General features: G+C 38.7%; 1 protein-coding gene across 1 annotated transcript in view; it reads right to left on the bottom strand.

The window, feature by feature from the left end:
- The window catches only part of EIF1AX (eukaryotic translation initiation factor 1A X-linked), a 15,795-nt gene extending 3,491 nt beyond the window's left edge, over window positions 1-12,304 (bottom strand). The window contains exons 1-6 of the mRNA XM_006911622.3: window positions 12,050-12,304; window positions 6,308-6,391; window positions 4,323-4,426; window positions 3,391-3,441; window positions 1,281-1,362; window positions 32-123 (exon numbers count right to left, since the gene is read on the bottom strand). Coding sequence (XP_006911684.1) covers window positions 32-123; window positions 1,281-1,362; window positions 3,391-3,441; window positions 4,323-4,426; window positions 6,308-6,391; window positions 12,050-12,065 — 429 coding nt within the window. The 5' untranslated portion in view covers window positions 12,066-12,304. The remainder of the gene's footprint in view (window positions 1-31; window positions 124-1,280; window positions 1,363-3,390; window positions 3,442-4,322; window positions 4,427-6,307; window positions 6,392-12,049) is intronic.
- Between the last annotated feature and the right edge of the window lie 2,678 nt (window positions 12,305-14,982).

Genomic DNA, 14,982 nt, shown 5'->3' with positions numbered 1-14,982 from the left:
ATGGTGAAAAACAGAAGGTGCATCTACTTACGTCATCAATGTCTTCATCATCATCTCCAATGTCATCAAACTGGATTTCATCGTCATCTCCAGGTCCAAATGTATCAGTTTCATTGATTTTAGCTAAAGAAACAACAAATATACTCATATGACCAAGATGTTTTTAAAATGAATAAATAATTGCCCACTAAAAGAAGTGACCTGATATCAAATATTGAAGTATAAAAGGAGACTCTTACAAGTCAAACTTTTAATTAAATCTAAGTTTTATTATCAGAAAGATCTTCTTGACTTCTACCTAACAATCCTACTATACAGAACAGTATTTTATACAACAAATCTCAGACAAAGTCACAACTAAGTCAAGATGGAAAGGACCTGTGTTATAATTTTCTTTTGCTTACAAAGGTATTTTAGTATGGCACAAATTCCGAAGCTATTACAACTTGTAGTTATGCTTTAAAAAAGGTGTGCGTATGTGCTAACAACTCACCAATCATCAGACAGACAGACACATCAATCAAAGATCTGGTCAAATCATGCTATCCCTAAGCAATGAAAATGAACCAGGAGGTGCTAGTCCTATTCCCAGGTATATGCGATACATGGCCTAGACTGAAAATGCCAAGTAATTAATTTTGGCAGGATTTTTGTGCTTACGTAAAATTATATTGTTTTTATGATATGCATGGGCCAAAAAAATTAAAAAATAACTGCCAGATGAAAAATGTAGACTTACAGAATAATATGAAAGTATATTTCCCCTGTGATGGGGTTATGAGAGACTTTTGTTTTTTGAGTTTTCTGCATTAAGAATGCATAACTTTCGTATTGCGGGAGGAATAAAGAATGTTGGCTTAAAAAAATCCTATGGGATACTATGATACTAGAATAACATGAACTGAAGACTGACTTTTTAATAAAAATCAACAATATTACCTAATTACTATCCTTGCTTCACATTTAAAGTAGATGAACACTGAGTCTCTTGAGAAAGGAATTTTAAAAGAAATACTGTAACAAAAATTTTCCTATGACTGGTATTATGCAGAAGTCCAGGGCTTATCAAGTTCAACTCCTCACCAGAAGTATATTTATTAGAATCCCAGATGCTTTTTTCTTAAGGTATCTAGTATTATGAAGTATAGGCAGTCAGACTTAAAATGAATCATGTAAGCACCAAAGTATTCAAAATCCACAAAATTCTACCAAAATTCCTTCACCTAAATACTACCAGGTAATAGCAGTATGACAGGTTAATATAATAACTTAGACATTACCATGCTCTGGAAGCTCGCCATATGCCTTCAGACTTCTTGCTTCATCCGCATTGTACTTTAAGATTACATCAGCTTTATTATCCTTAAAAAGAGACAAATAACTTTTAGACTGATTATGCCAAAATATTGTTATTTCACAAATTACTTTCAAACTGGATAAAAAAATTAGACCTCACTGTTCTATTACAAACTCTTCTTTTTTAAAATGTTTAGTTTTCTCCTAACCTCTGAAAAATATCCTTGGGTTTAACACAGTTGAAGAAGCTTGCATGCACAAAGGAATAATGATCGACAAGCTTAGGAAAGATACTTACAGACCTCAATTTAATAAGAGCAGAATTGCGCATACCCAATCTTTTGGATTATTTATTGTTACCCTTTATGTCTTTTGAAACACAAAAATTCCCTGGGACTATAATTTACAGTGTAAATTAAACACTCTAATTCAGAAATTGAGACTGGTGTAGTGAACTAAGGAAATTTTAATATATCTTCCCATTTACCAGTGATTCTTAGGGTAGAACAGATCAGAATATCCTGTGGAGCTCTTACACTCCCTGAAGATAGATAAGTAGATGTGAAGCCATAAATTTGTATTTTTAAAAGCTCTTTGGGTGTTTTTAATGCAATGTTCCACTGAAAACTATTGCCTTAGGACGTTCACACTTACCCATTTGAAAAGAATATGACTCAGGGAAGAAAAAAAGGATTGAAGTTGATCGTTTCATACGCAACGAAAATCATCACAGTGAGTGCTGAAAGGGCAGGTGATTCAGACCAGCACTTCTTAGACTGTAATGTGTATAGAAGCCCAGGAAATCTTCTTAATATGCATATTCTGATTTAGGAGGCCTGGGTGGGGTCCAAGAATCTGCATTTCTAACAAGTTCCCAAAAGCTAGTGATGTTACTGGTCCCTGAATCACCCTTTAAGTGAGTGGCAGGGGCACAGAAGATCAGAAAAGTTGGTCCTGGCTGTCATTTTACAGATAGAATATTACACCTTTCAGAACCTTGGTTTCCTTATCTGTCAAACAGGAAACTAATTATTCTTCCTACTTCTAGAGTTATTTTTTAAATGAAGAAAACGGACATGAAAATGGTATGAATATAAAGCAGGCTTTCTCAACCTCATCACTACTGTTATTTTGGACCAGATTAATTCTTTGTTGTAGGGACTGTCCTGTGCATTGTAGGATGTTTAGCCCCTCACCTCAAGCCATTAGAAGCCAGCAGCACCGCCCCCCTCCCTCAGTTGTAACAACCAGAAATGTCTCCAGACACTGCCGAATGTCCCCTGGAGGAAAAAAATCACCCATGGTTGAGTACCATTGATTTAAAGATCTTAATTTTTTATTCTGGAATATATATTTTTAAGAAATTAAAGTACAATCAAGATTATAAAAACAAACATTTTATCACTCACAATGTGACTGAACACACGGTGATGAGTTCCAACATGTAGAAACCAAATGGATTTCAAAGATCCATAATGAGTACAGTCTCCAGGTTAAGATCACAAGGGGCAACTACCATTTTCTTGCCTAAGCACTCATCTAAATATAGAGCATAAACTTCTATCGTGATTTGTATTGTAATTACTTTTGTGCCTGTCATTCTTCCCATTATTAGGCCCTAAGCATTTTGTGGAATAGAAGCTTGACTCATTCCACTGTCTACTCTTGAGAAAGTTTCCAGATTTTGATTTTAAGACATATAAATTAAAAAAAAATATTGAGGTGGGAAGTTCAACATAAGATTATATTTTTATTTTGCCAACTAAGAACACTAACAAAACATGACTATATATCACTCATTCCAAAAAAGGAACCTTTTAAATATCAAAAAGGCAAAAGGACCATTTAGCTTCACAAAAAATTCACATGGCCTGTATTTCTTCTACAATGGAAATGTGAAACTCTACAGACTGGCATTTGGAAACCATAACCCCTGGGGTACCTAGCACAATGCCCACAACATAACTAGCCCTTAAGACATGTTGGTGACACAAGGGGCTGGAACTGGTCAAATATGATTATGACTTATGTTGTAAACATTAATGGCTCATCAAAATCAAGCAAGTGAACAATGAAAATTTTAATTGTTTTTACCTGGTAGTCTCGTAGACCAACCAATATAATGTCTGAGGTATTTATCCAAACCTGTAAAAGAAATAAAAAATAAAGAATCAAGAGCATCGTTGCGTCAGCATTCCCATAAAATACTATTCATCCAATTGTGGTTGAAGTACCTTTATTTAGAATCAGAGAAAAAAACTGTAGCAAGCAGCTGTGCCTATTTCAAATTTTCAGTAATTTGGAATGTTAAAAATAATCTTATTGAATTACTTGACAGTTTAATAATCCCAGAGGAATGATGATTAGTTTTGAAATTAAGAAATTTTTAATAGTGAATCACTCCATGTATTTAATTATCTATACATTACATGGAATAGAAAATTAGAAATGTGGCTTTATCGCCCTCCCTCCGCTCCTTCCACCTACCCACCCACATACAAACACAGCTGGCAAAACCCCTTTCGTTTGGTAACAGAAGGAGCAAACCAAAATTAAAAAAAAAAAATCATAAAATCAGAGTTAGAGGAACTTTTAACCAATCTAATTAATAAATCTGCCTGAACATCTACTGTGATTGGAAATTTGTCATTACTTCTCAAGGGAGCCCTTTCATGATCAAAATTCAGGAAATTTAACATTAATATAATAATAGCAATCTCAGCCTTTTTTTCCTTTCCCAACACCAATAATGTATTAAGAACCAGGCCACTTGTTTTGCAGACCGTGCCTCAATTTGAATGTTGATTGTTTCCTCACGATCAGATTCAAGTTAAATATTTTTAGCAGTAATACAACATGAATGATGCAAATGAGCCTTTAACTAGAATCTGTAAATCACTGCTCTACTGAAATGAAGTCTTTTGAGAACTTACAAAAATGAGGTCCTTGGCCCACAAAAACTGTAGAGCCATTTTCCCCTCTTACTCACAATTTTATATTAAATTAAAACAAACCTTTATACCTACCTTTTTTCTCAATTTCCCTCTGATGTGACACAATCTCTTTACACCATCAAAACACATGGCTTCTAATCGTCCGTTTCCCAACATTTTGATTACCTGAGCATACTCTGAAGGAGGGAAAAAGAGTATATAAGATATGTTGTTCGACTTCAGATAAAAGCAACTTAAAAGCTCACATAAAACTGACATAGATATACTGTTTGAGAATAGAGTAAAATAAATAAAAGGAAGTGATAAACGCCAACCAGTTAACAACAGAGCCAGAACCAAACTCTGTAATGCCACTTACATGACAAGCTTTTGCTGCCATCAGAAATGTTTTAATTATGTACTCGTTTTGAGAAGCAAACTGACTACTGTCTTCATGACCATGCTTCACCTTTGGAGATCAAGGTGGCTTGTCCCAAAATGTACATTACACTTTCCCAAACTTTCACATTTGAATCCTTGCCCAAATTTGGGTCTCCTCTCCTTCAGAACGTTTAGAGGCTAATCTCAACACAATATTTGGTACATTTGGCAAATAAAAGTAACTTAAGCATTAATAATGTCTTTGTTAAATTAGACGATCTTAGTGATTATTCTCAAGTTTTTGTAAAGCTAGAAAGATGCTCTCAGGCAAAATGACAACCTTTGTACCCAGGAAGCCACCTGGTTTCACTGCCATCTGAAAAACTGAGATTATGAGCATTAGCTTGCACATGGGCCTGTCTCTTCTGTTATTAAATGACGGAAGACATGGGGGAGAGGAGGCACATCACTTCAGAACCATTAGCTTACTCAAGCTGTACATCAGACTAACCTCCGAAGAGGACAGCCACTAATTGGTAAATACATTAAGATATAACTGAAAGGCTCGAATGCGGGGTTGACACACAGAAGTGAGTTACTCAGACTACAGTGAACCTAGAGCCTCAACATGCTTGGTCAATTCAAAGGTACCCTCTCTTCCAAAGTGGGGGAAAAATGTGGAAAAGAATAAGTAGTGGCAGTCAAAATCAGGTCGACTGCTAATGGAGGCTAGAATGACTAAGGCAAAGAAATAAAAAAGTCTGCTAGCCAGAAAATGTTTAATTTTTAGTGGCTTATTTGTACAGCATGAACAAATCCACCAAAGTTTTATAAAAAGACAATCAAAAAAAAAAGTTCTTTGCTAAAAAGTGCTGGAAATTGGGATGACTGGACAATTCTGAATATGAACTATTATATATTATAAAAATATATAATATATTCATGTTAAATTACCTGACTGTTCTGTTGTAGTTCTGTAAAAAATATACCTATTCTTAGGAGACTATGATGAAGTAGTAAAGGAAAAGTCGTGATGTCTGCAACTAACTTTCAAATGGTTCAGGAAAAATACACACACACGTGTGCCCAGATGACGGGTTTAAAGGAGTTCACTGTACTCAATACTGCAACTTTTCTCAAGGTTTGAAATTACTCAAAATATAAATATGGGAAACCAGTTGTTATATATCTTGGCCTGGCACTTACAAAATCTTAATTGGTCTGAAAATGTTAGTCGATTGTTCAGTTTCAGTTATTCTATTTTATGAAATTGTATGCTAATGGCACTAGAGAAGTTAGGGAAAGGCTTCAGATTCATCCCTCAAGTATGAGTCTACTGAACATACTACGTAACACCATTTACTATCAAAATAGGTCTACTAAATCATGGAATTGTCAAACCAGCACTTCTGAGGCTTAATTCTCTCTGAACTGTACAATTCGTTCTTATGAGTGTTCACGAAAAATAATGAAACCTACGTGTTTACAGAAATGCCACCAATCTTCGACACAGACTGAGTATACCAAGAAATGATTACCCAAAGAAGTATGGGGAATTAGAAATGAAGAGCAAAAAAGGACAGGCGATTTATTACTCAGGATTATAAATATTCTCTCTTTTATGTTTAGAAATTGAAATTCCATATTTAAAAAAGAAAACTATTACTAAAAGAAACTTAACTTATGAGAAAGCTTACCTTGTCCATCTTCTTTGAACACCAGCTCCCTTTTTTCGGATTCATTTTCATTCTTACCTCTACGTCTGTTTTTACCTCCTTTACCTAATGGTTTTAAAGAAAGAGAAAGACGTTAATTGTCTGCAAAACAATAAAAAGAAACTGAAGCTTTCAAAACGTTTTTAAAAAAAATCGCTTAATGTAAAAATTCACCTAATTTGGTCACATAATAAAATTAAATTTACAATCTCCAATCATATTAACCATTTAAGCATTGACACTCCCCTACCCCTCTTGGAAATTCCTTTTGGAATATTTCTGACATAAAATACAAACCAACCAACCAAAAGTAGAAATTATAAAAAAATATATAGATCTCTTTCTAAGGACATCTGTATTCAGTGACCAAACTGCCAGGGATCGTAAAGATAATGACCACTTGGTTGACTACAGTGCTCAGTGAATCCCTCCTACGTGGCTCACATGGGCCGAGGTAGGAGATATGTAATGGGTCTTGATAAATTTTATAAAAAGGCCTTGTCTCTCTTGTGTCTGACCCCTCTCCCCCCAACCACCATGAAAGGTCTGAGTACAAGACGGAAATGACTGAAAGAAAAGAAAAAAGGAAAAGTTATAACTACTGGAGCAGGACACACTGATTTTGTGGTGGTGGAAGGAGAGCAACAACTGGCAATTCTGACGGTGTGAATTTTATCCCATTAGCTGTAGGACACACTGAGCAAGATACTTGAAGTTAAAAAGCAAAGTGCTAACTGCCTGAACTCGGAAGCAACTAACATGTTCTCTACTAGGTGCCTGGATGAACTGTCGTATGGCTATACAATGAGATATCATTCAGCAATAAAGGAAATGAGCTATCAAGCCCCCTAAAGACATGGAGGAACCTTAAATGTACCCTTAAGTGAAAAGAAGCCATCTGTAAAAGCTGAATTATGATTCCAACCATGTAACATTTTGGAAAAAGCCAACTCTGGAGACAGTAAAAAGATCAGTAGTTGCAAGGAGTCATGGAAGAGATGGGGAGGACAGATAAAGAGGTAGAGCACAGGGGACTTTTAAGGGCAGTGACAATCTTTTGTATGATACTGTAATGGTGGATACATGCCACTAGACATTTGTCAAAATCCATACAATGTACAACATAAAGAATGAACTTTAATATAAACTATGGACTGGAGTTAATAATAATTAATCTATACTGGCTCGTGCACGATGTTAAGAGGAAACTGGTGGAGGGCTGTACATGGGAACTTCGTACTTTCTGCTTATTTATCTATAAATATATAGCTGCTCTGAAAAATAAAGTCTATTAAAAAAAAACAATAAAAGGCAAGGTGAAATAGGGACACAACCTGCAAAATCCAGACTGTGGGGGCAATTCTACAAGACAATGTTTTCTTCAACAGAATCATCATGAAGAGGAAAAAAACATGGATGGATGGGGAACCTGCAGATTCAAGAGAGACTTAACAGACGTATCAATCAATGGCAAAGTGTAGACCATATCTGGATCTCGATTTGGTGTGAAAACTTCAAGTTTAGCTATGAAGTAATATGCCTGGAGCCAGGAGAGAAGTACATGGAGGTTTACTGTACTAGTCTACTTCTGTATATATTTGAAGTTCTTCCTATTTAAAAGATAAACACAGCAAGGTGAAGAAGAGCATAAAGCAACCATTGGTGTAAAAAAAAAAATTCATATTCATATTTGCTTATATATACATAAAATATTTCTGAAAGAGCATGTAACAAAAAGTTAACACTGACTGCCTGTGAGAGAGAGAACTGGATGGCTATGGGACACATTTAGGAAAGAGATTTTGCTTTTTATACTTTTTGAAATTTGAATCATGAATATACTTACCATTCAAAATTTTTAAATACAAACTACTTCAACCAAAAGCAGAGGTGTGACATGATCCTCTGGGTGGGAAAACTGGTTAAGAAGGTCACTGTCCTTATTACCCACAGAATGAAGCAGGCCAAACTTAGCCATGAAGAGGAAAGGAACTTGGAAGCCACCAAGATGTCTTTCAGTAGGTGAGCGGGTAAACTGTGCTACATCCATACAGTGGAATACTATTCAGAGAAATATTTTTCTATATATATTAAGAGATGGAAACAAGAGAACTGTGACCAGATGTGGAGGGAGGAGTAAAGGATACATGGGGCTTTCACAAAAACTTCTTAGAATGTTTCAGCCTCTTTAAAATGAGGGAATTAGAACAATTCAGGATTTTTGAACTCTTGTATCTATTGGTGTCCTTAAACATCTATCGTTCTCCCTCTCCCCTTGTTCTTCGCATTTTAATGACACTGCTGACCATTTCTCAACTCTCCTTTTTCTGACTTTTAGAGGCCACTTGCACTATTCTTGACCTTTCATCAGCCCCACTTCATTCTGTCTATCCCTTTGAAGCTTCATTAAGTTGAAATTCCCACGTTCTAAGGAAATTTATTTTTTTCTCACCTATCACTTCTATGCTAGTAATTTTACACCTCAGTCCACTATTTCAACTAAGCCTTGGTCTCATATTTCTAATGGCTCAGTACATTTCAGTGAATGGGCTGTCATCTCGAGCTCAGTTTTATTCAAAACTCAATTTACTTTCCTTTCACAAAGCTAATCCTTAGTCAACATCCTTGTTTCTGTTACTCGTACAAAACTACCTTAAAGAATGTGCCTCTCAACCTATAAACATGCCACCAATCTACCTCTCAATACTTCCATTACCTTATGCTGCTATCCAAGTAGACTTCTCGCTGCCCCAGTAACTCACCCCTAACACATCTATGCCTATGAAATTTCGTCTTTATTTCTCAAGAGATAATAATCTTCAAAAAGTTAAGTGACTTATTCGAAGCTCCATCGCATGAAGTGAGATCTAGGATGTGAGACCCCAGTGACTATGTCCTTAACCACTATGCAATGCCATCCATTTACTTGTCATGATCACCCTGAGGCGATTAATAGTCATTTATCCCGTTTACCAGTGCGTCCATTCAAGCTCAGAGAGGTGACTCACTTAACATTAGTCAGTGAGTGGGAGTGACCAGATTCAAACATCATCTTTTTTGTTCCGGGCCCCCACATTAGGATATTTCTCCACGGCATTTCGTTCCCCTCCCAGAACCTCAACCACATTTGGAGCCATTTCTAAAAGGTAGGAGAAAGGTGATAAGTGGTAGTAATACTAAGGGACTCATGGGAAGAGCCTGGAAGAAGCAAAAGGTTCACAGCCGCAACAGAATAAAGAATGTGCACTTGATCACTATGAAGACACTTAACTTGCATAGAGCGGACATACCCTGTCCTGGGGGCAGTCTCACATGTTCTGTATTCTGGTTAGGTGGGCCTCTAAAATTTCCTGACCCACCCAGAGTCCTTAAGAGTTCAGTATTTGAGGTATTCTTAGGGCACACCAAATAAATCCCCAAGTAAAAGTTATCTCCTGCTTCAAGCCATTAGTCAGGCCAGATCTTCAAACTAGAAAGAAAGCTCCATTAGGGCAACCTGCTTTGTTTACTGAGTTATATATCCAAGTTGGCAATTCTGAATGAATCAGTCAAGAGTAGTCCATCTATTCCTCAAGGAATGGTAATTTAAAAATCAAAGGTAGTAACTTCCTCAAAGTGTACGAATACCTTACCCCAAATACTCTTCTGAGTGGGCCAAAGGAAGCTCTTTTTCCTGAGGTAACATGCTGACAGAATCTAGAGGAAATAAGCAAAAGTCTTTCGACACACAGTTTATGGCAATTTATATCCTTTCTTGTATAACCACCACCAAGATTATATTCGCAGGGCTTCTGGCTTTTCCAATGAAGAAAAACATAAATATTAACATAAATTTATTTCTACATTAAACCTCATGTCATAAAATTCAAGTGTACTGAAAAGCACTGTTCCTTTAAGTAAAATTACTACTAAGAGAAGATTGGTTTTACATGTATAGGAATGATAAACACTAAATTCAGAATGGTGGTGAGAGGGGAAAGGGATTGGGGAGGGGGAAGCAGAGGGCTTTAACTGAATGTGTTGTAATTCTCAAGTTCAGAGTAATGGATTCCCAGATGTCCATTGTATTATCTATAATTTTTGCACGCCTCAAATGTTATTTATAAAAGAATGATTCATCGCTTGTCAATTTACCAAAATTAACCATACCCTGATCGCCCCCTTATTTTATTGCTATGCAATGGAATGAACTTTAAAGGAGGCTAGTGAATTAGATGTGACTTAATGTCGAAGTCCTGTCCACTTGGAACCAAAGGGGAACCTATTATTCACCTAAGGGTGGAGTCAACAGAAGGGAGATGAATTAACGCAACAAATATTTATTGAGCATCTACTAAGTGTCGAGTGCTAGCAATCCATTTGTGATTAAGACAGATCCTAGTACTGCCCTTTAGAGCTTACAGGCTAGTGAGGGAATTGGAAATCTCATCACTAGAAATAAATAAAAGTGAGAATAAGATACCTATTGAAGCAATCGGTTACCATCTGAGCGAATAAAAGATGATATAGAGTACAAGAAAGCTATGACTCTTAAAACCCTATTTTACTACCCTGTCTCCTTTCCAGAATTAGCATTAATATCCTTGCTACGAAAAGGACCTATGAGTTAGATTTCTAAGGGCAATAAAGTGGAGTGCCCTGAGAGAGCTGCACCAAATCTTGCACAGAACCGCAACCAAATATCCCCAGAGATAAAATGAGTAGTGACAGTTACAGAGGAAATGAGGTAGAATCCCTGGAGCCAGCTGGGAAGTAGAAAAGAGAACAGAAGTAGGCCGGGGTCAGGCAGGGGGTCTCAGGATGAATAATCAAAGGAAACTTCTTGTGGGTTGTGAAATATTCTCCTCTCCTGTCAGAAATAGTGTTTTTCCCCACTTCCTACAGACACGATCTCCTTTGAAATTATAAGAATACTTAAAAAGCAGAAACATCCTTAAGTCTAAAAAAAGGAGAATTTCTTTGGGACTGGTCTGCTTTTACCTACATTAGGCCTTCCATTTAAAAAATACCGAATAAACTTATGCTCGAGTCTGATAATTTGTGAAAGTTTAGCTTCTGAACGAAGGTGACTTAAAAGATCTTTACTCCCACCCCGATATGTATTATACGTGATGCGAAGGAAAAGTAGAAAACTTGGCTAAATATGGAACGAGTGTTCGGGGGAAAAAAGTTAAACCCCGTAAAGGGATGGCGAAGAGTATATCTCTCGAGATGAACCTTAAAAATGCATCAAGGTTTCGTGCACTGTTTATAAGGGAGAAGGGGCAGTCTCAACAATATCCTACTGTCCATAAAGGAACCCATGCAGGGGTACCTGATGGTTACTAAAGCGAGCATCAGCCTCTGAAAGTTAAGAACGGCTTCCAGGTTTAACTCCCCTTGCCCGGGAAGACCAAAGGCGCCCATTAGCGAAACCCAGGCCGCCCCGGGGGAGGTTTTCCCACAGGTCCCTATCGTCTGGCGCGAATCGGGAGCAAAAACCCATTCTCCCGCAGGAGGCCCTACAAAAATGGCGTCGGCTCCACCCCAATGTGACCAAACTGGAAGACAGGAGTTAAGTTCCCAGCTCCTCTCCCGAGCCCAGAATCGCGTCCGGATGGCCCAGCAGCCGGCTGGCAGAGCGGAGAGGAAGGCCACTGAGGCCTGAACTATCCCGAGGCCTCAGGCAGGGCCGGGGAGACCCGGCCGAGCAGAGTCGTGGTCCCGGGGTCCAGGCGGCATTACCTTTATTCTTGGGCATGGCGGTGACGGAGGCTTCGCGGCGTCTCTGACTTCTATTCCGGGAGCGGCGGCAGCGGCGGCACGGCGGCGGTGACTCCTTCAAGGGGCGCGTGGGGCGACGCGTGGGACCGCGCGGAACCAAACAGGCGCGAGAGGCCGGGTCGCGTGCGCTGGAAAGTCTGTGAGACGGAGATCTTCCGAGATCCGCCTGCGCCCACGTTCGGCCGCAGCAAATGGCGTCGCGGCTGCTTGCGTCTCATGTCCCCGCCTCCCAACACCGCCTGAGCCCGCCCCCAGCCCTATTGCGCAGGCGTGGCTTACTGACCCCTAGCGTTAGAACAGAGTGACACGCGCTCCCTCTGCTTTCACTGAAGTTGGCCGAACACACGGGGGCGGGGTCGTGAGCAGAGAGGAGGGGCAGTCAGGGAGAGAGTGGGCGGGGCCCAGGAGTCAGAGTAAAGGGCGGATTCAGGTAGCCGGCGCTGCCGGCAGACGCCAGACCTCTGCTGCTTTGTGACAAAGGAGGCACTCTGGATTTGAGCAGCTGACTCAACAACTCTAATTCACATTTCAATTTTAACTTGGCCTTTTCGCCCGACCAACTAGGTTGAGAGTCTGCGGGGAAGGGCAAGGCTTTCCTGACATCCCCATTACCAAAGCATAATACTTGCATGGCACGTGTTATTACTTTATAAACATGTCTTCCCTACCTCACTGCGAACCTTATTAGGCAGAGACCACATCTATTAGTTACTATTACTAGCACTTAGGAGAATGTCTGACACATAGTAGGTGCTCAGTACACACAGAAAGAAAGGGAGGAAGGGAGGGTTGAAGACCTAAACTCAGTGTTATAGGCTGAATTGTGTCCTCCCCAAATTCATATGTTGAATTCCTAACCTCTAATATCTTAGAATGTGACTGTATTTGGAGATAGGGTCTTTAAGGAGGTAATTAAGTTGAAATGAGGTCCTTAGGGTGAGCCCTAAGCCAATGCAATTAGTGTTCTTTTATAAAGAAGACGTTAGGTCTCGGGCACAGAGAGGGAACTCCACGTGAACCAGAAGGTGGCTATCTACAAGCCAAGGAGAGAGACCTTTGGATAAACCAACACTGCCAACTTGATCTCAGACTTCTAGCCTCCAGAGAAAATAAACTTTTGTTGTTTAAGCCACCCAGTCTGTAGTAGTATTATGGTAATCTCAGCAAACTAATACAGCTGACTATGTAGGACAAATAGCTTCACTTTTAAGTAAGCTTATTTTAAATAAATCCCATTTCTGCAAACATTACGGTTTCAACATTATCACTCTAGGGAAATGGACTACACCTAAGTGACAGAAAAATAAAGTACAATCGTTGAATAAATCGGTTCTCTACCAGGGACATTTGACAGTGTCTAGAGGTATTTCTGATTGTCACCGCTGGGGAAGGAGGGCAATGCTGATGGCATCTAGCAGGCAGAGGCCAGGGGTACTGTTAAACACCCTACAGTGCACAGTACTGGCCCCTCACCCCCAAACAAAGCATTATCCAGTCCAAAACATTAATAGAGTTGAGGATGAGAAACCAATGACAGATGCACTTTTTAGAGGGAAACTGAAATATTATGGGACTTAAAAGTTCTGGTTTTCTCTTTCCATTTGTAATATTTTGCAGTTTACACAATTGAGGAGGAAAGGATGCCTATGAAATTTATTTAAACTTTGTTTCAAGGACAATGATCATGAATTTGGGCTTTGGAGTTAGAGAGACCTGGGTTCAAATTCAGCTCTGCAGCAACTTATTACTCTATGATGTTAGACAAGTTACTTAACCTGTTTATAAGTCTCAGTTTTCTCATCTGTAAATCGGGTGTAGGAATAGTTCTTAACCGTATTGGTTAGTTGAGGAAATTAATTGATATAATGGATTCAGTGTTTAGCAATTGCGCCTAACACATGGTAAGTAATCAGTCTGACTCCCAGTGTCTGGAAGTTCAAATATGTAAAAATCAAAAGTCTCTGTCAATTACCCAATGTAAAATCCCAAAGGAAAAAAAAAAATTGGGCTTCATTTGTCTATTATAGGATGGTTTCCATATCTGACTGATGATCAGAATCACTTGGAAGGAGGTGAGTCATAGAGACATCTGGAGAAAATATATAGTCGGTAGAGGGAACAGCAAGGACAAAGCCCCTGAGTGGGAGCATGCTTGGCATAGTCAAGAAATAGCAAGAAAGCCACTGTGGTTAGAATGCAGTGAGCCGGGGGACTTTGAGGAGATGAGATCGGAGAGAAAAAGAGACCAGATCACTTGTTATAATCAGTGGATTCTGAACAGATCATTTTGGCTTCTGTGTTAAGAACAGACTGTAGAAGGGCAAGAGAAGAAACAAGACACCATGCAGGAGGCCGCTGTAATAGTCCAAGCAAAAGACAATGGTGGCTTGGTACAAAGTTTCTTTGTGGGATGAAGAGAGTGTTCTAAAATTAGATTATGATAATGGTTGCACAGCTCTGTAAATACACTCAAAAACATTGAATTAATGTTTTTGCTTTAAATGGTTAAACTTTATGGTATGTAAATTATATCTCAATAAAGCCGTTAAAAAAAGAAAATGAGAACGTGGATCTGACCAAGGAAACGTAAAAGAATTGACGAACAGTACTAAGATTAGAAAACACACATAAAATCGCAGTGGTATCAATGTACATGGTTTCTTCCAATATATCAGTTATTGCTCAGTGGGTGCAGTATAAAGGTAGGGATGAAAGGAAGTTTAAGGTGCTTCTGACATAGAAATTCAGGTGATCAACTATAGGTCCATGAGGCTTAGTCTGGCAGCAAAGGAAATAAAGAATGAAGATGGGGGTGGGGATGGAATGAACCATAGGGATAAAATTCAAATTCCTTAGTATGATTCACGTCTGATGGTCTGGCCCCTGCCTATTTC

This window comes from Pteropus alecto, unplaced genomic scaffold (assembly GCF_000325575.1).
Source record: "Pteropus alecto unplaced genomic scaffold, ASM32557v1 scaffold23, whole genome shotgun sequence".
Taxonomy (NCBI): domain Eukaryota; kingdom Metazoa; phylum Chordata; class Mammalia; order Chiroptera; family Pteropodidae; genus Pteropus; species Pteropus alecto.
The sequence above is the reverse complement of the archived record's forward strand: the minus strand, read 5'-3'. Positions and strand labels throughout refer to the sequence as shown.